This window comes from Nomascus leucogenys, unplaced genomic scaffold (genome assembly GCF_006542625.1).
Source record: "Nomascus leucogenys isolate Asia unplaced genomic scaffold, Asia_NLE_v1 Super-Scaffold_258, whole genome shotgun sequence".
NCBI lineage: Eukaryota > Metazoa > Chordata > Mammalia > Primates > Hylobatidae > Nomascus > Nomascus leucogenys.
In genome coordinates this window covers 5,345,082-5,370,785 of record NW_022095769.1, presented here as the reverse complement: position 1 = coordinate 5,370,785, position 25,704 = coordinate 5,345,082, and the positions used below count along the sequence as shown (strand labels likewise).

Sequence of the window (25,704 nt, the reverse complement as noted above, 5' to 3'; positions counted from 1 at the left end):
GCAAGATGTGTGTCGACTGTGTTTTTTATGTTTAAGTTACTTACTTATTTCTTCAGGTTAGTGTGTACCAAATAATAATACTGAAAAGGCTGCCCCTTGCCAGGCCGAGGAAATAAAGCTTAAGTGAAACAGCTCTTGGGGGAAAAATGCCACTTTACAAATACTTTTCTAACAAAATAGCATTATAATGAAGTTTTTACTTAATTCCATTATTTATGGATGTGAATATAAGTGGTTAAAAAAGTATTCATGTGGGACATCTCATTACTTTGTAGCTGTGGCTTTATTAACCAGTGAATGCTGTGGTCCTTAGTGAAATGCGTTGTCTTCTGTGTGATGTGGAATTCGCGCCTGTATTTTAAAAGATGGTGTGGTTTCTCCCTTGTTTGTATTTTAATACACAAACAACTGCTCTAATTGGTATGTTTAGACATTATAAAGCTTTACCTTTAAAGTATTTTCAGGGTCTGTTCTGAAATCACCCCTTGTTAAACTTCCCTAACCAAAATACAAGTGTAGAAGAATGTCAGGCTACTAAGCCTTTTCTTGGTCTTGTCTTTGTTGGGTTGATTTCGTGTAGATACAAGTCACTAGGATGAACAGGGGCCCATGCACTTAAGATTACAAAGGTGTTCAGCTTCCCATGTGCGAAGAACTCTTAGTTACAGCCCCGTAGTGCTGCTTGCCAGGAATTCTACAGGTAATTTTCATTTATTACCAAGAATATCTGTCACCAGGTGTCTTCTCGCCCTAGGACAATGATTATTTGGGGGCTCTTATTCAGAAACTCCCAGACTCAAAGCTGAGCCTCATACTAAAGCAGCCAGAGCCTCCCTGGATTTTTTTTTTTTTTTTTTTAATCATCTTTTGTAGCATTTGTTGGTTCCTCAGATTTCCCACAGAAACTATTAATAATTTTTTTCATTTTAATTTTTCTAGAGAATAATGATGCATGTTTATAACAGTGGGCAGCCACGGGTATAAAGCAATAAAAGGTAGGTAGAATTTAGATGGAAAAAAAACATTGCCACAAACCAGGTAAAATGTGGAGGATATTTGTCTAAATATGTAGCTACTGGCCTATGTATGGCTTCCTGCCAAAACTGACCCAAAAAATCTAGAAAACTATTCCTCTGGTGAGCAAGCTACAACCTCCCTGACAAATGAAGCCAAAGAGCAGTGCCACGGCGGGTTCCCATCGCACAGGCACACGCCCAGGACACCCTCCATCCAGAAGAAAGGCACGCCCTAGGACAGTGGTTACTTGGGGGCATGTGGAAAGTGCCCAGGAGTGTCCCAGGGGCGAGCTCATTCACCTTCTACCATGTATCTGATGATGAGCGGTGCTGCCCATTTTATCAGGAGCAGTGAACTGGGTGACATTCCCAAAGTTAACCAAAGGCAGCCATTGTTTGTTATTTGCTTATCGCTCATACTGAGGTTTGGTTTAGGGCATTTTCGTATGCGGTAATAGTCAAGCAGAGGCACCATTTATTGAAAACCAGTTTCTCTGACGGAGGACATGCTGCTTCGGGGCGCTCCGCTAACCAAGAGGAAACCAAAACCAGCACCCCTGATCAGAGCGTGCACGATTATCATCTCCCACCGGCCCAGCACTGGGGACGGTGTGTCTGCCCGTCCACCAGGATGTGATGTGCCGACAGGACTCCGCTGGGATGTGCATTTTAAGTAGTGTTCACAACTGTCTGTCACAGGAGCCACATTTCAGCAGTTACTGGAGAGCACCTTTTTTCCATCATCAACACACACACACCCTGAAATTATTAGTAAAAATTCTAATATGTTAAGCATATAGATTTATTAAAAATAATGCTAATAATATAATCCTGGGCACATGGATTCCAAGAGAGTTTTTGCAGCAGATTTCATTATAGTTACTTAACAGCTAAATAATAAGGGTGTATTTATTTTAACTTACAGAGTCACTAAATAATAGAGGGGAAAGGAAAGAGTAGGGCTAATCCAGTAGAGACTGAAGCTGGTATCAACCTTCCCTAAGCATCTGTCTGGTCAGCAGCCTGGGGCAAAGTTTGTCTCTAAAGGGTTAATGAGGCCCCAAAGTGATTTTTGCACTGAGCTCCTCCTGCACCTACCAAGGTGCCAAAGGCATGAGATTCAGAAGAGAGCAGAACCAGTTTATTAAACTGTTCAAATTGGTAAAAATGATTAAAAGCTAAAGATTTTCATAAACACTATTCCAAAATGTTAATTTTAAAAATGTGACTAGCAATGTATGCATTCCCTTTATGTCCCCTCCCTCCCTATCTCTTAAAATAAATTTGAACACCCAGTGTAAAAAACACTTGAGGGAGAACCAGAAGTCAGCCATTTGAGAAGAGAGTGGAGAGGGAGCAGACGGCGGGGAGCAGATGCCGGCCCCGCTCGGGCTGCTGACGCAGACTTCGGTGGCACTAAATCCCCCAGTAAGGCATCAGGTGTCGGGACTCCTTCTCATAGACGTCGGGAACTATGCCATAAGGTGTCTGTACCATTTTAACTGTCGACTTCCCAAAGAGCTGGCGCTCGTAGTCTATCAGTTGCCTCCAGAAGCCTACGTTGGGCCTGATGACAGGTCGCCGGGCTTTCACCCAGTTGTACGCCTCCAGCAGGCACACGTTGTGGAATTTCATCAGGTACGCGATACACAGCGTGGCTGAGCGGCTCACCCCTGCAGCACAGTGCACCAAGGTGGCCCCGTGCTTCCTGCTCACACTGTGGATCTTGTCAGCCACGGTGTCAAAGTACAGTCCAATGGGGGCGTGCGGCATGTCAGCCAGAGGCACTTTAACATACTCAAATTGGGGCCAGTTGAAATTAGGGATCTCAATGGTAGCATTAACAATGCAGGTGATGCCACGAGCCTGGAGGAGGTGCCGATTGGAGGCCACACTGCCTCTGCCCAGGAATAGAGAGGAGGTGATTTGAGCAATGCCTCCTATGTCTCCCTCGGAAATCATCCGAGGGGCCATGAGAGTCCTTGGTAGCGTGCTGTGACCTCTGGAGCTCATGAAGACACCAGCAGTCACACTTGCATCGTTGGGGGCAAGACCAGAGTGTTTTATTTTCCTCCACCAAGGAATCCAAAATTACAGTCTCCTTCCTGCAAAATACAGGTATGTGTCAATACTTTAAATGCTACTGATTCATCACAGCCTTCTGTCACGTTTGTCAAATGGGAAGATTAGAGGTTTTTTTTTTTATAATACAGTACAATCTTTCAAGGATACAGACAAATCATTTTCTATCAATTAACAGTTGGGAAAAGTCACCTAGGACACAAACATGTGAAATCAATGTAAAATTCAGCTCTCTGGTGATTGTCCAAAAAAAAAAAAAAAAAGTGGGGGGGGGGGTGGCTGGGCATGGTGGCTCACACCTGTAATCCCAGCACTTTGGGAGGCTGAGGTGGGAGGACTGCTTAAGCCCAGGAGTTCAAGACCAGAAGACCAGCCTGGGCAACACAGTGAGACCCCATCTCTAAAAAAAATAAATAAATAAATAAAAAAAATTTTTTTTTTTTTAATTAGCTGGGCGTGGTGGTGCATGCCTGCAGTCCCAGCTACTCAGGAGACTGAGGTGAGCAGATCACTTGAGCCCGGGAGGTCGAGGCTGCAGTGAGCTGTGGTTGCGCCACCACCACACTGCAACCTGGGCAACAGGGAGACCCGGTCTCAAAAAAAAAAAAAAAAGGCCAGGCAAGGTAGCTCATGCCTGTAATCCCAGTACTTTCGGAGGCTGAGGCGGGTGGATCACCTGAGGTCAGGAGTTCGAGACCAGCCTGGCCAACACTGGGCCTGTAATAGAGTAGAGACAGGGCCTGTCTCTACTAAAAATACAAAAATTAGCTGGGCATGGTGGCAAGCGCCTGTAATCCCAGCTACCCGGGAGGCTGAGGCAAGAGACTCGCTTGAGCCTGGGAGGTGGAGGTTGCAACTAGCTGAGATCATGCCACTACACTCCAGCCTGGGTGACAGACTCTGTCTCAAAACAAAAACAAAAAAAAAACCCAAACCAAAAACTATTTCCTATAATTTTGTGACAATGTGAACACAGTGGCATTTCCATGGAAATAATCCCAGGCAATTTGAAGGCCATGGTCTTCAAAGTTCATTCCTTTAAGTTAAATGAGCATTTTACCTGACCTGACCTTGGGTGTGGCTAAATAACTTCACCTTAATTCTGAGCTCCACGATGAATCCCACTGGCTTTTAATGTCTGAACGTCGCTATCCTCTCATTATTCCAGTGTTTGCTATTAAATGTCAATATATACATTTACATATATATTGATATATATATTACATATATTGACATTTAATAAGAGCAGAAAAGGAAGTTCTCAGTTTCCTGAGATCTTAGATACATCCGTTCCTCTCACCAAAAAAAAATCACAATGCTTTATCACCTGTGCCCAGTGGCAAGTGCGCCTGCCCACACCCAGGGGACCATCGGGAAGCCTGCAGTGACTTCAGTCAGACAAGAGCCTCCCCGAGTTCAACAGGCAGGCAGTGCTGGGGTACTCACTTCAACAGTCCAGTGTGCGCTGCCTGGGTCTGGATCCAGAAAGTCCTAAGTGAGCAGTGCTGGTGACAGTGGATACAAATCAAATCTGCGGGAAGACAAGGAGGCAAGGACACAGCCAATCAGGAAGTTCCAAAGAATTCCTCACGGACTTTCACTACGACCTCGGGTTTGACCGAAATAGAGCCAGGAAGTGGAAGGTGCGCTGAACATTTGCAGATGTGCATTTAAAGGCTGCACCAGTAAGAAACACCAGCCTAAGTCTCAGCTTTTTGTTACTGACACATAACCCGCGGTGTGACAAATAGAGTTTTGACAATAACACAGACAAAGCTCCTCCTCTTGAGAGGAGGAGACTCAGAGACCACAACCTATCCGCGAAATATCCAGCACTGCTGCCTGCTCGGTGGGCTGTGAGGACACAGCACGGACTCGAGTCTCTTCCATGCACCGTTAGCCAGCCCTGCAGTGAGAAGGCCTGGGTGGCACCGCGGTGGGAGGATGGACAGGCCAGGTGCAGTGAGGGTAAGCCAAGCAGCCCCATGCCTGAACACAAGGTGGAGGACAGTGCACCAGGAAGCTAAGGACAGGCGCGGCCGGGACATGGCAGGGAGGAGCTTCATGAGGAGCAGGACCGCAGATGTGGCTGCAGCCAGGAACGCTAACTACAGGCGGTGCTAGTGTTCAGGATGGCAGTTTGACATTTTCCTTCATTTTGTTTTCTTTTCCATGTTGGCCCTATTTTACTCATTTATGTTATGTAAGTACCATGAATATCATAAAAAATGTGTTCTTCTACCACCTGTTCCCCTGCCTTTCCCAGGTAACTGTCAGACCTGTCGTGGTTTTTTTTACAGCTCTGTTGAGGTGTACTTGACATATAAACTGCTATACAACTTGATCAAGTACATAACCTGATGAGTTCTGACATATGTACACAATGGAGACACCACGACATCATCATCATAAACACATCCATCATCCCCCTCGAAATTTCCTCATTTTTTTTATAATCCAACCCTTTCTTGTGCTTTACCCCATTCCCAAGCAACCACTGATCTTTCTTGTCACTATGGTTTGCACTCTAGACTTTTCTATCAATGGACTTTTATATATTTATAGCATATAAATATATATAGACCAAGCGTGGTGGCTCACGCCTGTAATCCCAGCACTTTGGGAGGCCGAGGCGGGTGGATCACTTGAGGCCAGGAGTTCGAGACCAGCCTTGCCAATGTGGAGAAACCCAGGTCTCTACTAAAAATACCAAAATTATCCAGGCACGTTGGCGCACACCTGTAATCCCAGCTACTTGGGTGGCTGAGGCAGGAGAATCACTAGAACCCAGGAGGAGATGGAAGTTGCAGTGGGGCCGAAATTGCACCACTGCACTCCAGCCTGGGCAACAGAGCAAGACTCTGCCTCAAAAACTAAACACACACACACACACACACACACACACACACAAAATATATATATATATGCACATTATATATATTCAGGGTTTTGTTTTTGGTCTGGCTTCTTTCACTCAGCATAACTTAAACATTCACCCATGACGTTGGGTTATCAACAGTTCACCTTCTTACTGCTGATAGTACTCTGCTGTATAGATACATCACAATCTGTTTATCCATTCACCTACTGATGAACCTGGGTTGTCTCTAGTTTAAAGCTATTGTGAGTACAGCTGCTATGAGCATCCACGTACAGGTCTTTGTGCATACATATGCCTTCCTCTCTCAGTTCAATACCCAGGAGTGAAGGGCTGGGTCCTATGACACGTATGTTTAACATTTTAAAATGGTTTTTTAAAAAGAAACATTTATAAATATATATTATATATATAAATAAATTATATATATATATATATATATATAAAATTTTGAGATGGAGTCTGGCTCTGTCACCCAGGCTGGAGTGCAGTGGCGCAATCTCAGCTCACTGCAACCTCCACCTCCCAGGTTCAAGAGATTCTCCTGCCTCAGCCTCCTGAGTAGCTGGGATTACAGGCGTGCACCACCACACACGGCTATTTTTTGTACTTTTAGTAGAGACGGGGTTTTGCCACATTGGCCAGGCTGGTCTCAAACTCCTGACCTCAAGTGATCCACCCACCTTGGCCTCCCAGGGTGCTGGGATTACAGGCATGAGGCATGAGCCACTGTGCCTGGCTCCATTTACAACTATTTCTATCATCATAATGCAGGGGCTGTCAAACCTGAGCATGCCTCAGAATCCCCCAGAGGGCTGTGCGCATAGACTGCTGGACCTTTCGCCAGCTTCTGATTCCATCCCTCTTAGAGTGGGGCTGGAAGAGTTGCCCTTCTGAGGTGAGGCTGTGGGTCGGGGGCACGCTCTGAGAACTGCTGCAGAGGTGAGTGCTGTGGCTCTGTCTGCATTCCCCCTGCAAGACTGAGACACCAAGCGTGCTGGTGCTAGCAGACCACAAGTCCCTCCTGGACACTGGCCTTCTCTGAAGGGAGCTGCCTCCTCACTCCAGGCTAGGCCCCGCTTTGGGAGCCCACATCCCATGACTGGTTAATGCTACGGGAGTACACAGAACAGTCCACAGGTGAAATCACAGCATGAGGAGGAACGAGGACGCAGTCACATAAGGAAACTGGGTGTGTGTGCATTGGATGTAAAAGATGAACAGGGCAGAAACTCTGAGAACATCCTTTCCTACAGCAGAGCAGGGTCTCCTGCCACTTCCAAGTCTTCCCTGGCAGAATCTTACTGGTCTAAAAAGCAAAGTCACTGTGGTAATAAACACAAAATTAGGACTTCAAGCTGCTGGGGATGGCGCTCCTCACTGTGGAAAATCTGGAAGATGCTAATCCAATTTCCAAGTAGGTTATCTAGTTGTCTAATTAAGAGAGGCTTGGCCATAGACATGGTGGCTCACGACTATAATCCCAGCACTTTGGGAGGCCGAGGCGGGCAGATCACCTGAGACCAGCCTGGGCAACACGGTGAAACCCCGTCTCTACTAAAAATACAAAAATTAGCCGGGCGCAGTGGTGCATGCCTATAATCCCAGCTAGTAGGGAGGCTGAGCCAAGAGAATCGCTTGAACCCGGGAGGTGGAGGCTGCAGTGAGCTGAGATCGCGCCATTGCACTCCAGCCTGGGTGGCAGAGCGATGCATCCTCCCAAATTATGCTGTCTGGGAAGCCACTTGCCTTCCTGAGGCAAACGAGCCCAGGTTCCCTGTGGAAGCCGGGCTGATTCTGTTAACTCACATTTGCTGAGTGGCGCTAGGGTACTTGGTGCTGTAGGGAAAACAGATTGTGAGCCCTCGGGGCAGAATCCAAGTGAGACAGACACATTGCTCCCTCCCTGATGCTGCCAGTCCATCTCTTTGCCAACAAACCTGCTTAAAACGCCAAAGCTGGTCCCAAATTTCAGGAAAACAACTTCCACCAGAGGGCATGTAGAGGGCACAGATGCTATAGATGCTTCTCTGACAAACACTCCTGACCCCGTTGACAGATTGGAAAATACACGGTTCAGAAAGGGTGAGAGATTTCAACTTGAGAAGTGAAACTAGGAAAAGATGCAAGGTGTCCGGATTTCTAGCTCAAGTCCACACGCTGCTTCTCTGCGGTGACTGCATCGTGGCTGTGTTCTCATTACCTGCCTCGCGGCGCTCCACACCACCAGCCAGCGCCTGCCACACACGAGGGGGGGTGCGGATCTGCCTAAGAAGGTGTTTCAGTGCTACTTACAGAAAGGCTAAGCCCAGATGGGCTGAGCTGCTCCAGTTTCCCCTAGTGCCAGAACAGGGAACTACTGCCACATCCTGGTACACCATTTGGTGCACAAAACATCCCCCTGGCTGCAGAGGGTGGACCTCGGCAAGGAGCAGCCCCAGAGTAGGCACTACAAGAAGCCCTAGAGTCATCCAGTTCTAAGATCAGTAGAACTGGATGGTAAAAAATAAAAAACCATGGGTATTACATCACAGGTGCATGAAAATCTACTAGTAAATGTGTCCTGAAAGACAGGGAAAGGAGACAGGGTAGCAGAGTTTGACCCGTATTTGAAGGATCACAGATTGCATGGTGCTCTCTGAGTGAACATGCCATCCCACTGCAGGACAATGGTCTCTGGGACGAAGATGACCACGGAGAATGCTGAAGAATGACCACATCACTGTCTGTGGTGTTCAACTTGGCCTTCCCAAGATGCTCTGGCAATGGCACGTGCTTCTTGGAGGAAAAAATGTTTTCCTGGCTGGGGGGATGGGGGTAGGGTAGAGTGAAAGACAGAAAGTAAGTGCTGTTCTAAACCAACCCCAGGGTTTTTTGGGTTTTTGTTTTTGTTTTTGTTTTTGCAGGGGGACGGGGGCGGGGGAGGAGATGGAGTCTCACTCTGTCACCGAGACTAGAGTGCAATGGCGCGATCTCGGCTCACTGCAACCTCCACCTCCTGGGTTCAAATGATCCTCCTGCCTCAGCCTCCCGAGTAGCTGGGATTACAGGTGCATGCCACCACGCCCAGCTAATTTTCTGTATTTTTTAGTAGAAACAGAGTTTTGCCATGTTGCTCAGACTGGTCTTGAACTCCTGACCTCAGGTGATCCACCTGCCTCAGCCTCCCAAAGTGCTGGGATTACAGGCTTGAACCACTGCGCCCGGCCTGGTTTGTTCTTAACCTGCTATAAGCAACATCTCAGAGACGATGCTGGTCTTTTTGGATAATAAGCATTGAACACTAAGTACTGAACAAAATACAATATTAGTGTCTTCCCAGCGGGCCTCTGATCTCAGTAATGCATACACTAATATTAATAACACCTGATTGCTCCCTGCACCACGGAGCTCCTGGGATGCGGGCATCAGCCTTGTGGCCTTGTGGTCAGCACTGGCATCTGTACCTGGAGCAGTGGTACCTGACACTTAGAATTGCTACATGGGGTCATGGCCTAATCAGAGACAGCATCCATCCTAATGCCATGGAGGTTACTTTTCTTCAAAAAAAAAAAAAGATGACAACCACCAGAATCAGCAGTTAACTGAAATTCTATCTACGGCTTTTCTTTTCATGTTCAGTCAACAGCAGAAAATGGCCACAACAGTACTTCAGATGACTGTGTAAAATGCTCTCACTAAAATACTTTTCAGTTTTAGGAATTTCAGAGGGCCAGAGTATATACTGGAGAGGCCTACACTGTTACCTTTTTATATTCAAAAAGCTTATGTAATCACATTTTCTCCTTCTAATAAAGTAAATGTCTGTCTAGTCCTTTTTGTTTTGAGACCGAGTCTCTCTCTTGCCCAGGCTAGAGTACAGTGGCACAATCTTAGGTCACTATAGCCTTGCTCTCCCAGGCTCAAGAGGTCCTGGGATTACAGGGGTGAGCCACCAGGTCCGGCCCACATTTCTGATTTAGCAACGAAAATGATAATCCTAGCACTTTGGGAGGCCAAGGTGGTTCCATCACTTTAGCTCAGGAGTTGGGGACCAGCCTGGGCAACATGGCGAAACTCCATTTCTACCAAAAAACTTCAAAAAACAGCTAAGCCAACATGGTGAAACCCTGTCTCTACTAAAAATACAAAAATCAGCCGGGCATAGTGGTGTGCACCTGGAATCCCAGCTACCTGGGAGGCTGAGGCACTAGAATCGCTTGAACCCGGGAGGCGGAGGCTGCAGTGAGCCAAGATCGTGCCGCTGCACTCCAGCCTGGTTAACAGAGCGAGACTCTGTCGCAAAAAATAAAAATAAAAAAGTAAAATTTCAGCCAGGCACAGTGGCTCACAACTGTAATCACAGCATTTTGGGAGGCTGCGGCAGGAGGACTCCTTAAACCCAAGAGTTTAAGACCAGCCGGGGTAACATGAGACCCTGTCTCTACAAAAACAATTTTAAAAATTAGCCGGGCATGGTGTCACGCGCCTATAATCCCAGCTACTCAGGAGGCCGAGATGAGGAGGTCACTTGAGTCTGGGAAGTCGAGGCTGCAGTGAGCCATGATTGTGCCACTGCACTCCAGCCAGGGTGACCCTGTCTTATATATACATATTAAAGTAAAATGAAGTAAAAGATATTCACAAATTGTTCTGTCACCTGGAAAGCTTTAGCAATTGTGGTAAAACATCTCAACATCTTCTACTTACTTTGGAGGAGGGATCGTTTTTGCTTTTCTCACTGTATTAATTAACTGATATGATGGGATAAATACATGAGGATATGTACACATGAGGAGGATATGAGGAGGATAAATACACATAAGATACATAAAGCCAAAGACTGAGAGTCACACTCCGGTTCAGCCACAGATAATCCCTCAGTGTGACACGCAGTCACAGAGCAGCTGCCTATGTAGGTGTGACCAGGCCAGCCATCTCGATGTCCGCAGATGGACCAGTGCCTGTTCACACTGCATTTGCTGAGGCTAAGAGAAGCCGATCATTGGTTTTTGTTTTTGTTTGAGATGGTGGCTTGCTCTGTCACTCAGGCTGGAGTGCAGTGATGCGATCTTGGCTCACTGCAACCTCCACCTCCCGGGTTCAAGTGATTCTCCTGCCTCAGCCTCCCAAGTAGCTGGGATTACAGGCATACACCACCACACCTGGCTAATTTTTGTATTTTTAGTAGAGACAGGGGGTTTCACCATGTTGGCTAGGCTGGTCTCAAACTCCTGACCTCAGGCGATCTGCCCACCTTGGCCTCCCAAAGTGCTGGGATTACAGGCATGGGCCACCACGCCCAGCCCGATCACTGTAAGATACTAGCCAGCTGCTGGGATATGCCACAGCCCAAGAAGGAGAGGGGCAATACACTAGATAAGCAGGAAAAACCATGCCAACATCGTGACACAAATGCAAAGATTTGAAGAAGTTCAGTTCCACGTGATCAATTCATAGATTCTCCATGTTGGAAACAGAAAGAGTAGAGATAGCAAGAAGAGACCATCAATAACTATAAAAGGTGGAAGGTCTGCATTTATCTCGGTACCATGGGGGTAATCTGTTCACATCTGGAATTGAATTCTTGTATTTGGTCCTCACCCACCTTGGTGCTTAAATTACCTACCACTCATTTACACAACAGTCTTTCACTGAGTTTATGCAATGCAGTGAACACCCTGCTGAGTGTTGTTGCGACTGCTGCAGAATGTATTCCCCAGAGATGGCCACAGCATCTCCCGTCTCACATGACATTCTTACAATGTAACCTTGTTTTTTATTGTTTTGTTTTTGACACAGGGTCTCCCTCTGTAGCCCAGACTGGAGTGCAGTGGTATGATTTTGGCTCACTGCCACTTCCACCTCCCAGATTCAAGTGATTCTCCCACCTCAGCCTCCTCATGTTGCTGGAACCACAGGTGTGCACCACCATGGCCAGCTAATGTTTGTATTTTTTATAGAGACAGGGTTTCCCCATGTTGCCCACGCTGGTCTCAAACTCCTGGGCTCAAGCAATCTGCCTACCTCAGCCTCCCAGAGTGCTGGGATTACAGGCGTAAGCCACTGTGGCCAGCCCTTACAGTGTAATCTTGACACTCCTCCCATCCAACAGTGGGGCTGATGTCCCCTCATTTGAACCCTGAGAAACCTTTGTGATGGCCTCAACCAAAAAAATACACTAACGGCTGGGCGTGGGGCTCATGCTTGTAATCCCAGCACTTTGGGAGGCTGAGGCAGGATGACCGCTTGAGCTCAGGAGTTCAAGGTTATAGGGGGCTATGATGGCACCACTGCACTCTAACCTAAGCGACAGAACGACGCTGTCTTTAAAGCAACAAACAAACAAAAAAATACAGTAGAAATGATGCTTCTGAGGCCAGAGCACAAACATGCCGCACACTGCTACCTTGTTCTCTTAGGACTTGCCCTTGGAACCCAGCTGCCATGCTGTGAGGAAGCCCAAACTAGCCCAACAGAGCTACCACACGGAGAGGCCATGGGTGTTTAGCTAACATGCCAACTGAGTCCCAGCTGATACCCAAGCTCAACCACTAGATATGTAAGTACAGATACTTTATTATGATTATAGCTCCCAGCCATCAAGTCACCCACAGGCTTTGAATCTCCTACCTAAGGCCTCAGATATTGTGAAGCAAAAGCAAGTTGCCCCTACTAGTGAGGTCCAAATTCCTGACCTACAGGAATCTGTGAGTACAATACAAACAGTCATTTTAGGCCAGGGGCAGTGGCTCAAGCCTGTAATTCCAGCACTTTAGGAGGCCGAAGCAGAAGGACTGCTTGAGCCCCGGAGTTTCGAGACCAACTGAGGCAACGTGAGAAGACTCTCTCTCTACTAAAAAAAAAAAAAAAAAAAAAAAAAAATAGCTGGGCGTGGTGATGTGCACCTGTGGTCCCAGCTACATGGCAGGCAGGGGCAGAAGCACTGCTTGAGTCCAGGAGGTCAAAGCTGCAGGGAGTTGTGATTGCATCACTACACTCCAGCCTGGGGAACAGAGCGAGTCCCTATCTTAAAAAAAAAACAGGGACTTGCAAACAAGTTTTGTTTGATAAGCAAACAAAACAAATAGTTATTTTACAACGAGTTTTAGAGCTGTGTTATGTAGCAGTAGTAACTAGAGCAGGGATATACAGGTAACATAAGGCATAACCCTGTGCTAGGATTTTATCATCTAACAGAAATGACACAAGATACACATATAAAAACAACTGAGTAACAGTAAGAGATGGACTACCATTGAGTGAACGAAACAACTGGTGCAAAAAAACTGGTGATCAAAGCAAAGTAAAAACAGCCCATAGTACTGAAAACCTGAGTTGTTTCTTGGGGAGTTGTTTTATAGATTGTATACCATGCTTTTTCTCCTCCCATTCTTGCCTTTCAAGAGCCCCCTTGGCCAGGCACGGTGGCTCATGCCTATAATCTCAGCACTTTGGGAGGCCGAGGCAGACAGACTGCCTGAGGTCAGGAGTTCATGACCAGCCTGGCAAACATGGTAAAACCCTGTCTCTACTAAAAAATATGAAAATTAGCCAGGCGTGGTGGTGGGCGCCTGTAATCCCAGCTATTTGGGAGGCTGAGGCAAGAGAATCACTTGAACCCGGGAGGCGGAGGTTGCAGTGAGCCGAGATGGCTCCATTGCACTCCAGCCTGGGTGATGAGAAACTCTATCTAAAAAAAAAAGGGCCTCCTGTTTTAGACTTGGAATGGGGGCTATTCTCCATTGGAATGGAGAATATAGCCCTTTTCTACAGCCCTCACCATTTAGCAAGTGTGATCCAAGCCCCAGCAGCATCAATACCACCTGGAGGCTTGAAAGAAATGCAGAACGCAGGCTCTATTCCAAGACCTACAGAATCGGCTCCAGCAGGTTAACAAGATCCCAGGTGATTTGTATACACAGTTTTTGAAAAGTGCAAACTGAAGATTAAACTCATTAAAAACTACCTTAATACAATGTGAAAATCTGCCTCATTCTGCCCCATCTGACCTGTGGCAGCACATTCGGGCACCTGTCCCACATAAGCCACATAAGCACTGCTCAGCCTCTCCCAGATCAGTATCATTCTGCTGTTGCGGTTTCCAGAGAATCAGAGATAAATAGAGGTTAAGAGGCTTTCCCAGACTCTACATAGAAAATTAGTAGCCCCACTGGGACCAGAACCATCCTTCCATGAGTTGTCCATTTGTGGCTCAGTCATACAATTGGACCACAACGGATCCATCCGTTCAAAGTCTACCAAAATGTACATTTCATTGGCCGGGGCAGGGGGCGGCGGGAAACTGCAGCAAGAAAAGAGTTAACATAAGGTCAGGTCGATGTGACTGTGCTTTACTTCTACAGTATGGGGAGTAATCTCTAAGAATCCTAAACTGTTGGTGGTACAAGATGGTCTTCGGGTGTGAAATATTCAATAAAAAGCTCGCAAAAGTCCACAACTGTATTTAAACTTGTTTAGTGGTAACTGGAAACCAATTTGAGCAACGGCTTATACAAATAACATTTTAAAATCTTCCAGGACTAAGTGGTAAAAATTAAATGTGAATCATATGTGCTTCGTTAAATGATAAACTGTTATTTATGTAAGTCAGAACATCTAGAGGCAAAGTGCTTAAAAAAATCACTAATCAGCAATAAAACCCAGGTAGGTATGAGTTTGCCTCAAAACTGTCAAAGTTACTACTGCCCTCTGAGAAGCAAGACCAGGACATCTCAGAAAATGCAGGTCTTTTCATAAATAAGATTTCAGTCCTTACAAGCTCATTATTACTTTAAGGGAAGATAAAGAACAGAATTTATAAATTAGAATAAAGTTCACAGGACTAAGAGCTCAGCAGTTAATAATCACCCTTTGATCATCTTTGATGTCTCATTAGACATATCAAAATCCTTAAAGCTCCAGTGGTGAGCTTCAACCTTCACCCTATGAGGACTTTATCATATACCTGGTCCAATTCCACATCTTTTAGTGATTTTATACCAAATTAACTTCATTTATAATGTATTCATAAATTAATTTCCCATTTTTCTTTACAAATCAAAGGCACCTATAATTACCACGCTTGAGTTTCCGAGCAGGGTGAGGTAAACAGCTGAGTCTTCTGCTTCAGCGGGATGGAGGCAATTGGCGAAGGCCATGCCCGCTCCCATGCTGAGAGCAGTCCGACTGCATTGTGAGGGCAACTGGGTGTCTGTGCCATCCTACAGCAAAGGGAGGGATGAAGTTTTCAGCTGAACGAGAGGGGTCCCAAGGCAGAGGATCCTGAAGTTATTCCCTTGGCTTTAACTGAAAAAATACTGTCTGGAAACACAATATGACAATGTAATAGTTCCCTTTAGAAGACTACATTACTAATTAGAGTAAAACATTTCTAGGCTGGGCATGGTGGCTCACGCCTGTAATCCTAGTACTTTGGGAGGCTGAGGTGAGTGGATCACCTGAGGTCAGGAGTTTGAGACAAGCCCGGCCAACATGGTGAAACCCCGTCTCTACTAAAAATATAACAATTAGCCAGGTGTGGTGGTGGGCGCCTATAATCCCAGCTACTCGGGAGGCTGAGGCAGGAGAATCGCTTGAACCCGGGGGGACGGAGGTTGCAGTGAGCCGAGATTGTGCCACTTCACTCCAGCCTGGGTGAAAGAGTGAACCTCTGTCTCAAAAAACAAAAAACAAACAAACAAACAAAAACACTTCTAGAGGGTTGGGTGTGGTGGCTCACACCTGTAATCCCAGTACTTTGGGAGGCCAAGGCAGGAGGATTGCTTGAGCCCAGCAATTCGAGGCTACAGTGAGCCAGGATCATGCCACTGTACTCCAGACTGAGCCAAACAGTGAGACCCCAACTCTTAAAATAAAAATATTAAAAAAAATTTTTTTTTAAAAGTTTGCCAACTGATATGGTTAGGCTCTGTGTCCCCACTCAAATCTCACCTTGAATTGTAATCCCCATAATCCCCATGTGTCAAGGGCAGGACCAGGTGGGGGCGGTTTCCCCCATGCTGTTCTGGTGATTGTGAGTGAGATCTGATGGTTTTATAAGCGTCTGGCATTTCCCCGGCCTGCACTGACTGTAAGTTTCCTGAGGCCTTCCCAGCAATGTGCAACTGTGAGTCAATTAAACCTCTTTCCTTTATAAATTACCCAGTCTCAGGCAGTTCTTCATAGCAGCGTGAGAATGGGCTACTACACCAATCCTTGGTTGAAATTAGTAAGTTATAAAACCATCACAGCATAGTAGACGCATTCTTCAAAGTGTGGTCCCAAGGAGTCCTACACGAGAATCACCTGGGCTGCCTGTTAGACTGCAGACTCCTAGACCCCACCCCAGACCTAATTAATCAGAATTTCTGGAAGTGAAGGCCTGGGAATTCATATTTCTAGCAAGTACCTTTTTAGAAGAAATCTAAAAATATTATTGAGTAATCTGATATTGTGGAAAAAATCATTATCTAGGAGGATAAATGGAATAAGAAACTCCATAAGTGTCATTTTTATAAAAAAAAAAAACTGATTACTTTCATATAATACAGTAGTCATTTGGATTTAAGATACAGTCTAGGCCGGGTGCGGTGGCTCACGCCTGTAATCCCAGCACTTTGGGAGGCTGAGGCAGGTGGATCACGAGATCAGGAGATCGAGACCATCCTGGCTAACACAGTGAAACCCCGTCTCTACTAAAAATACAAAAAATTAGCCGGGCGTGGTGGCGGGCGCCTGTAGTCCCAGCTACTGGGGAGGATGAGGCAGGAGAATGGCATGAACCCGGGAGGCAGAGCTTGCAGTGAGCCGAGACTGCGCCACTCCACTCCAGCCTGGGCGACAGAGCAAGACTCTGTCTCAAAAAAAAAAAAAAAAAAAAAAAAAAGAGATACAATCTAATACACAAAACAAGTTCCGCTCCATTTCCATTTTGGATCATCTTTGGCTGAAAGTTTACACCAAGTAATTGAAGCTCTGTAAAACACTAAATACATCTCCAATTTTTGTTAACAAGAAACATCATGTGACAAAAAGGAAAAAAAAGAAACATCATGTGAAATGTGAAATGCTCGGCCGGGCGCGGTGGCTCACGCTTGTAATCCCAGCACTTTGGGAGGCCAAGGAGGGTGGATCATGAGGTCAGGAGATCGAGATCACGGTGAAACCCCGTCCCTACTAAAAAATACAAAAAATTAGCAGGGGGGGTGGTGGCAGGCGCCTGTAGTCCCAGCTACTCGGAGAGGCTGAGGCAGGAGAATGGCGTGAACCCGGGAGGCGGAGCTTGCAGTGAGCCGAGATTGCGCCACCGCACTCCAGCCTGGGCGACAGAGCGAGACTCCGTCTCAAAAAAAAAAAAAAAAGAAAGAAATGTGAAATGCTCTAAGAGTTCCATGCCCTAAACATAGAATATATGTGACAGTACAAAATAAAGGCTAGTAAAGATTTCTGTCCTTTTTTTTTTTTTTTTTTGAGACAGGGTCTTGCTCCGTCACCCAGGCTGGAGTGCAGTGGCGCAACCTAGGCTCACTGCGGCCTCAACCTCTGGGACTCAAGACTCAAGCGATCCTCCCACCTCTGCCTCCTGAGTAGCTGGGGCTACAGGGGTGCACCACCACGCCTGGCTAATTTTTTGTAGAGACAGGGTTTTGCTATGTTGCCTAGGCTGGTCTTGAATTCTCGGACTCAAGTGATACTCTGGCTGGCCTCGGCTTCCCAAAGTGCTGGGATTGTAGGCGTGGGCCACCATGCCTAGTCTAGTCTTGTCTTTTTTTTTTGGAGCAAGAGTCCTGGAGCACAGTGGCACAATCATGGCTTACTGCAGCCCGACCTCCTAAGCTCAAGCAATCCCCCCACCTCAGCTTCCCAAGTAGCTGTAACGACAGCCATGAGCCACCACATCCAGTTAATTTTTGTGTTTTTTGTAGAGACAGGGCTTTGCCATGTTGCCCAGGCTGGACTCGAACTCCTGGGCTCAAGCCATCCACCTCCCTAGGCCTCCCAAAGTGCTGGGATTACAGGCATGAGCCACCACACCCGGCCTCTATGTCCTTTTGACATTCATCAAAAATGCAGTTTGAAGGCTGGGCGCGGTAGCTCACGCCTGTAATCCCAGCACTCTGGGAGGCCAAGGCAGGTGGATCACTTGAGGTCAGGGGTTTGAGACCAGCCTGGCCAACATGGTGAAACCCCATCTCTATTAAAAATACAAAAATTAGCTGGGCATGGTGGCACATGCCCGTAATCCCTGCTACTTGGGAGGCTGAGGTAAGAGAATCACTTGAACCTGGAGGGCGGAGGTTGCAGTGAGCCGAGATTGTGCCACAGCACTCCAGCCTGGGGAAGAGACTGTCTTTAAAAAAAAAAAAAAAAAAAAATGCAGTTTGAAGTAAAATTGATATTTAAATAGAGTTGGAAGGAAATGTACCAAATTCATGGGAGTGGTTGTCTCAGTGGGAAAGGAAGAGAAATGGCCCAAGGAAGCTTTGACTTGATAATGCTTAATTTTTAAGCATTACAAAAAATAAAGTATGACCAATGATCTTTGACTGGTGAGTTATGATGTTGGTTAATTTGCTTTCAATAATTTTCTTTTCTTTTTTTTTGAACCAGAGTCTTAACTCTGTTGCCCAGGCTGGAGTGCAGTGGCACAATCTCTGCTCACTGCAACTGCCGCGTCCTAGGTTCAAGCAATTCTCCTGCCTCAGTCTCCCAAGTAGCTGAGATTACAGGTGCATGCCACCACACCTGGCTAATTTTTTGTTTGTTTGTTTGCAGTGGAGTCTTGTTCTTTCACCCAAGCTGGATTGCAGTGTTGTGATCTTGGCTCACTTGAACCTCCGCCTCCCAGGTTCAAGCAATTCTGTCTCAGCCTCTGGAGTAGCTGGGATTACAGGCATGCACCACCATGCCCGGCTAACTTTGTATTTTTAGTAGAGACAGGGTTTCTCCATATTGGTCAGGCTGGTCTCGAACTTCCGACCTCAGGTGATCCGCCCGCCTCAGCCTCCCAAAGTGCTGGGATTACAGGCGTGAGCCACTGTGCCCAGCCTAATTTTTGTATCTTTAGTAGAGACGGGGGTTTCACTATGTTGGTCAGGCTGGTCTCGAACTCCTGACCTCATGATACACCCGCCTCAGCCTCCCAAAGTGCTGGGATTATAGGTGTGAGCCACTGTGCCCAGCATAATTTTCTATATGATTTCAATTTCTAAAAGTAAAAAATATTTTTAATAGAAGAAAATTAACAACACATAGTTGTCAGTCCAAGCCCCCTCTCCACTTCTGGCCTGAGCCTGCCAGTGCTCTTTATATAGGAGCCAAAATAACACCAAAGATTTATAATGATGACACAAAGTGTGTCTTCATTATAAATGTTTTGTGTTTTATAATGAAACACAAAGATTTAAAAGATTTAGTTAAATCTAAGATTTAGATTTTAGCTACATTGGCAAAATTCTTCATTATAAATCTTTAAATTTGTATGTAATTTGTATGTTGACAGTACTTCCAGATTTTATTTTTACAAGTGCTTCCTTAAAACTTAAAGCAGCCTGGGCACGGTGGCTCATGCCTGTAATCCCAGCACTTTGGGAGTCCGAGGCAGGTGGATCACGAGGTCATGAGATCGAGACCAGCCTGACCAACATGGTGAAACCCCGTCTCTACTAAAAATAGAAAAATTAGCTGGGCGTGGTGGCACACGCCTGTAATCCCAGCTACTCGGGAGGCTGAGGCAGGAGAATTGCTTGAACCTGGGAAGTGGAGGTTGCAGTGAGCCGAGATCGCGCCACTGCACTCCAGCCTGGTGACGGAGCAAGACTCCGTCTCAACAAAAACAAAAACAAAAAAACTTAAAGCAAGTTCACCTCCTGGTCACTCTCGCAGGTGGGGAAGGCTGGTGCTTTGAAGGCACTCTCTGCCACATAATGTTTACTAGTCAACAGAAGCAGCATGCTCTAGCTAAGGAGTTTTCTCATATGTACCCACACGCTCAAAGACATAAGGAGTCAAAAAACAAAACGAAACAAAACAAAAAAACTCGCCCTAGGCCACTGATGCTGAAACTGTTCTGGGGCAAAGACAGAAGTAAACCCAGCAGTTGCATATGAACTTCAAAAGAACCTTCTTGTCCACTGAGGTTTCAACATGGCATGGGGTGTGAAAAGCTGATCCAACTGGACCTCTGGTTGCTCTAGGTTGCTGCAAGAACAGAATGGGACGTGCCCAGGTGAGCTGGGTGGGCTGCACGTGAAAGGGCATGGCTGTGATCTCAGCCCTAGGCCTCCTCGCCCAGGCTGAGGCTGACCCTGCCCTGCAACAGGTGGAAAATGGAGCTCCTTTGTGAAAGCTGCCCGCCGGAAGGCCGATGGGGTGACAAAGAACACGACAGGGCTCCTCCCCCATCACTCAGATCAACAGGTTCCCATACTAACGACTTCTTACTCCTCCTCCTTTGGGTGTCTTTTCCTGAAAACTTCTAATTTATCCGCATGTGGTTTCTAAAATTATGATTATTTTGGAGAATCTGAAAAAAAATCTTTACTATAATGAGCAAAAAAGTCTTTGTGACTTATGTAAATAAAGACTGAAAATAGAGTGATTTAGCTATTTTCCAAGATGCTTCAGAGAAGAAATAAAAAGGATCTACAAATCTCAGTCTTTGTGCTACTGTTCTTCCATCATCCCTCCAGCTAAAAAGGATTCCCCTGAGGTATTTTGTAAACCTACAGAATTGCATAACATTCTGCTCTAAGGGCAGAAACACAGCACATAATACTAGGCACATGGTAAGTACTCAATGAACACCTGAATTTAACAGCTGCCCTCAGGTGAACTGCCCATCTCTCCCCACACCCTCCCTCCTGCTCCTTCTCTTTCTCACATTCTCTCACTCTCTCTCACACATACACTTTAAATCCAGCTGGCAAAACTAAAAACAGGCAATCAAAGTGAACCTGGCAACTGTCTGTTCAGAAAGCAGGAATTCAAGCTGGGTGTGGCACATGCTGCAGTCCCAGCTTTTAGGAGGCTGAGGTGGGAGGATCCCTTGAGCCCAGGAGTTCAAGGCTAGCCTGAGCCACATTGCTAGACTCCATCTCTTACAAAGAAAACGACAAAAACCCTGCTCTAAGCTACTACTTTCTCAGGCAAAGGAAAATTTGGAGAAAAATACATGTAAAAGATTTAAAGGCCGGGCATGGTGGCTCACGCCTGTAATTCCAGCACTTTGAGAGGCTGAGGCGGGTGGATCACGAGGTCAGGAGATTAAGACCATTCTGGCTAACACGGTGAAACCCCGTCTCTACTAAAAATACAAAAAATTAGCCGGGCGTGGTGGCGGGCACCTGTAGTCCCAGCTACTAGGGAGGCTGAGGCAGGAGAATGGCATGAACCCGGGAGGCGGAGCTTGCAGTGAGCCAAGATCACGCCACTGCACTCTGGGCGACAGAGTGAGACTCTGTCTCAAAAAAAAAAAAAAAAAAAAAAAGGTTTAAAAGAGTCATTGATTCCTGTAGCACAGAGTCTGTGGTTACTTTGGAATTGCCAAGAAGTATGAGTTAGGGTCTGTGCACAGTGCCTTTTAAGGATTCTCATCTACTTTAACAAGGATAGGCCTGGGTTCCTGCACAATACACTGTCCTACACGTTTAGGGCTGGGCACAGTAGAAGCATTCATCAGAGGCAGGATTCATTCAAGAGCCTTAAAAAACGTCTAGGTACTAGCCACTTATTTTTAGTACTTCATTTTGCATATTTAAAATTTCCTATAACTACTCATCTGTTCAAAAAAAAAAAGATTGATGAAAGGATTCCATTAGATATTTGTCAACCAAACAGTGGGAAAACCATTTCTGGTGTTTGGGTGGTTAGTCCAAACCATATAACTAAATAAAAATACGCTGGTACATGACAGGCCAAAAATCAGACTACCTGGGGACCTTTATTCATTCATTCAGAAAATATTCAAGCATAATTGTGGTTAAACAGCATATACAGTGACTTACAAACTCAAGGCTGACACCACTGAAGGAATGTAAATTGGTACAACCACTTTGGAAACCAGGTATCAACTAGTAAAGCTGAAGGTATGCACACCTGACTCAGGGCTGTTCATAATTGCCCCAGACCAGAAACAACCCAGATGTCCATCAACAGTGGACAGGTAATTTGTGGTATGTTCATAAGACAAAAATGTACTAACTGGGCTGGGTGTGGTGGCTCACACCTGTAATCTCAGCACTTTGGGAGGCCCAGGAAGGAGGATCCCTTGAGCCCAGGAGTTCAAGACCAGCCTGGGTAATATAGTGAGACCTTGTCTCTAAAAAAATTAAAAAACAAAAACAACTATAGGCATAGGCAACAATATGGATAAGTCTTTTAAAATAGCATGCTGCAGAAATTTTAAAAATTATATATGTGCGTGTGTATACACATACACACACATACATACATACGTACACATACACACACACGAGACTGACCAGAAGGAAGGATTCACAAGAGTATCTACTTTTAGTTTGCACTGAGGTTAAAAACAAGCAAAATAAAACTATGTCAATTAGGGATTTACATTTAGGGGATAAAAACTATAGAAAAGAAGGAAATGATTTCCATAAAAGTCAGGGTAGCTTCTGGCTAGGACCTCTGGGGGAGGGGGAGAGTGTGGAGTCAGATTCTTGACCTGCAAGACGGTTACACTTATGTTTTTGTTAAAATAATCCATCAAATTATCCATTTGTTTTAGACACTTTTTTACATAATTCACAATTCAATAAATCTAATGTTGATTTCTGGGAATTCAGAACCATGACAACAATTCTGGCCAACCCTCTCTGAATGTCACTATTTGCCTGTCAGCTTCATAAGGTCAGAGACCGACCTTACTTGCCTTCTTCCTCTGTATTCAGGCACAGCACCTTTAGCATGGTAAAAGTCCTTGGTAAATGTATAATATATAAATCCACAGACTCCTGACATGAATTTTGTTTTAACCCATCCATTTCCTGAAATTACTGATTTGAAGGGTGCCCACATTAACACTTTCCTTTGTCTTCACCTAGGTGAAGTGAAGCTTTCATAAATAATAAAGCCATCTTAAATGTTAGCTCTGTAAGTTTATACCCAGGCCTTGGTTGCTTTAGCAACTCTCCCTGCCTTCCACTCCCTTTGACGTTTCTTTATAAGCAATGACAAGACAATAGGCTAGTAGTCCTAGATTTTTTTTTTTAAATAGGAAAGTTTTATTCAGCACCTAAGAGTAAAACCTAGGATCGTAATGATTCTACTACTTTGAAGTTGTTTAAAAGTGGTAATTTGCCCCTTGCCCTGCCCTGAGAAGTAACACCGTCTATCAGGATTATTAAACCTTTACCAACAGTTGTACTTAAACACGTTACTTGTTCTTGACAGAAGCCAAATCTTTATAAACAGGACAAGTCAACTTTAAAATAATCAATTTCGGTTAAAAAACCACTTTGTGCAAACAGACATTTATAAAAATGCTTAGAAAAGTCTAAAAAGATACACACAAACCGATCAAGATGCACTCGGCAGTTACTTTTGAGAAAGAGGTTCAAAAGAAAGCTTTAACCTTATTAGTAAAGTTTAAATGTCACAGAGAATGGTTAATGTATTTCTTGTGATTTTGGGAAAAGCATTTTTAATCCATTTTGTCTTAAAATCCCAATTGCAAAGGAACCCATCAAACATAGCCCTCCCTAAAGCCCACCTTTTAAAAATGTTAAAGTCTTAAAGAATTTCCTGGACTTACATACTTGGCTAGTCTTTTATGATATGAATATACATTTATGCCATTCTATTAATTATTATTACAGAATTCATACCTGCAGTCAACCGATATGAAAGCTTTCAGATGAGAACTCAGGACACACACGTTCAACAGTGACATTAAAACGACTTGGAATGAAGGAAACTGTCTCCAGTTTTATGGGGGAAAGCCAAAAATACCAAGCAACTACCTCTCCTCCCCCAAGCGTCAGAAGATGAGTCAGAGCTGGAGGCAGGAATAGGGCCCATGTGTCAAGCCTCCTGTGCAGGGCTCCTTCCTACCTCCTCGTGGCAACCCTCGTCCCTCCCCCAGGTCAGGGTCTCTGCCCTGGCCTGTCCCTGATGTGAATTCTCAGGCGTCTCGGGCGAAGAAGAGGCGTTCACTGTGGAGGTGTCTCCTTCCCTGCATTTCTCAAGGGAACCAAGACTGGGGGCCTTTATGAGTCCACAACAACTAACAATAACCAAATCGCAGCTCAAGGGAGTGGAGCTTCCAGACACACGCACAGCTCTGCAAAGAATACAGCACCTTTGTTCCCCTGGTTTTAGAGAGCAGGAAGGAAATGAGCGGAGAGAAACTGTGACTTGTCCAGTGTGACTTAACTTTGTGGCAGAGCTGAGTCTCGGGCATGGAGCTGCCGGCTGGCCTCGGCCTCTCTGACTCTTAAGTGATCTGTAGAATGTCAGGGAGGACGGTCCAACATTCCATTATACTTCTGAGTGGCCTTAGGGACTAGGAATTCCAGGAGACTCTGGGTTAAATCTCTTGGTCCCTATTCCTTTAAGGTTACTAAGGATACCCGGAGTTTGCTCTTCGCCTCCGTTTTTACATCTGTAAAACGGGATGGTAACGCTCTCCACCCCCCTCTCTTATAAAACCATAATGAACAGCTAACGAGTTAACACACATTAAATGTCCGGAGGTCCTGCTGGATAGAAAGTACAAGGTGGTTTAAAAAAAAAATCCCTGCATAGTAAAACTGCATTTGTAAGTCGCTCCTCCTTCCCTAGCCTCTGGGATGCCCAGTTACCATAACACTGGCTGGTACCACTGGCAACATCCACCTAAATAAAATACAGTTATACAATCCACTTAAGGCGGCCACAGCACGCACCTCCTCTTTACAAACAACAACTCAACTTCGCTCCGGAGCAAGGGTACTTAGGAGAACTAAAAAGACAGAGCTGAGCACCGCGCACACCCATCTACCACCGCAGAGGAAGACTCAAGTTGGACACTTGGCATCGCTGAAAGTCAAGTTGCTTCTATCCACGCACCAGAAACCGCGGGGAGATGCAAAAAGCCGCGGCGCGCTCCAGAGCGGGTGGATGCCAGCGAGACTAGGCGGCCTCAGCGGGGTCGAAAGGCGACGAAGGAGAGGCGCGGCCGAGGATGCTGGAGCTCCGGGGCACAGGGACAGGGTCGCGGGGGCGGCGGGGGAGCGGCAGGGGGCGCACGCCCAGGGCCGGCGAGGGTGCGCTGCGGAGGGTCCCGGGCCTCTCCTCCCTGCGCCGCCCCGAAGAGTCAAGGACCGCCGGGGAGCAGGTGGGGGCGCCGGCACAAAGTTTCCAGAGGCGGGGTAGCGCGGGCCTCTGGGTCCCCCTGCGCCCAGGGACCCGAAGCGCGAAGTCCCGCCCTCCTGCCCCCACCCCAACACCTTCCCCACAACCCCCACCCCCGGGCCTGCGGGTCCCCTACCGGCGCGGCGCAGCGCGGCGCGGGTAGCTGCTGGGGATCCGTCCTCCTGCGCGGCCGCCGGCTTCTGCGGGCTGGGCGCCGCGCGCACCGCCTCCTCCTCCCTCCGCCCGCGCCCGGGGCGGGCCGCGCGCACGCTCCCTGCGCCTAGCCGCCCTCTCCCGAGGTGGGGGGACGCGGCGCGGGGCGGGGGGACGCGCGGGGCGGCAGGCGGCGCGCGTGCGCGTTGGGCTTCTGCGCCGTGCGGGGTGGCCCGGGCGCGC

At 46.4% G+C, this 25,704-nt stretch overlaps 1 protein-coding gene across 1 annotated transcript; it reads right to left on the bottom strand.

Moving 5' to 3' along the window:
* Positions 1 to 1,797: 1,797 nt before the first annotated feature.
* On the bottom strand, positions 1,798 to 25,581 carry DUSP14 (dual specificity phosphatase 14). Its single transcript, XM_003278392.3, has 3 exons — positions 25,445 to 25,581; positions 4,545 to 4,629; positions 1,798 to 3,121 (listed from the first exon to the last, which is right to left on the bottom strand). Exon 3 carries the CDS (start codon positions 3,027 to 3,029, stop codon positions 2,433 to 2,435), a length of 597 nt encoding a protein of 198 aa, XP_003278440.1. The 5' UTR covers positions 3,030 to 3,121; positions 4,545 to 4,629; positions 25,445 to 25,581; the 3' UTR covers positions 1,798 to 2,432.
* Between the last annotated feature and the right edge of the window lie 123 nt (positions 25,582 to 25,704).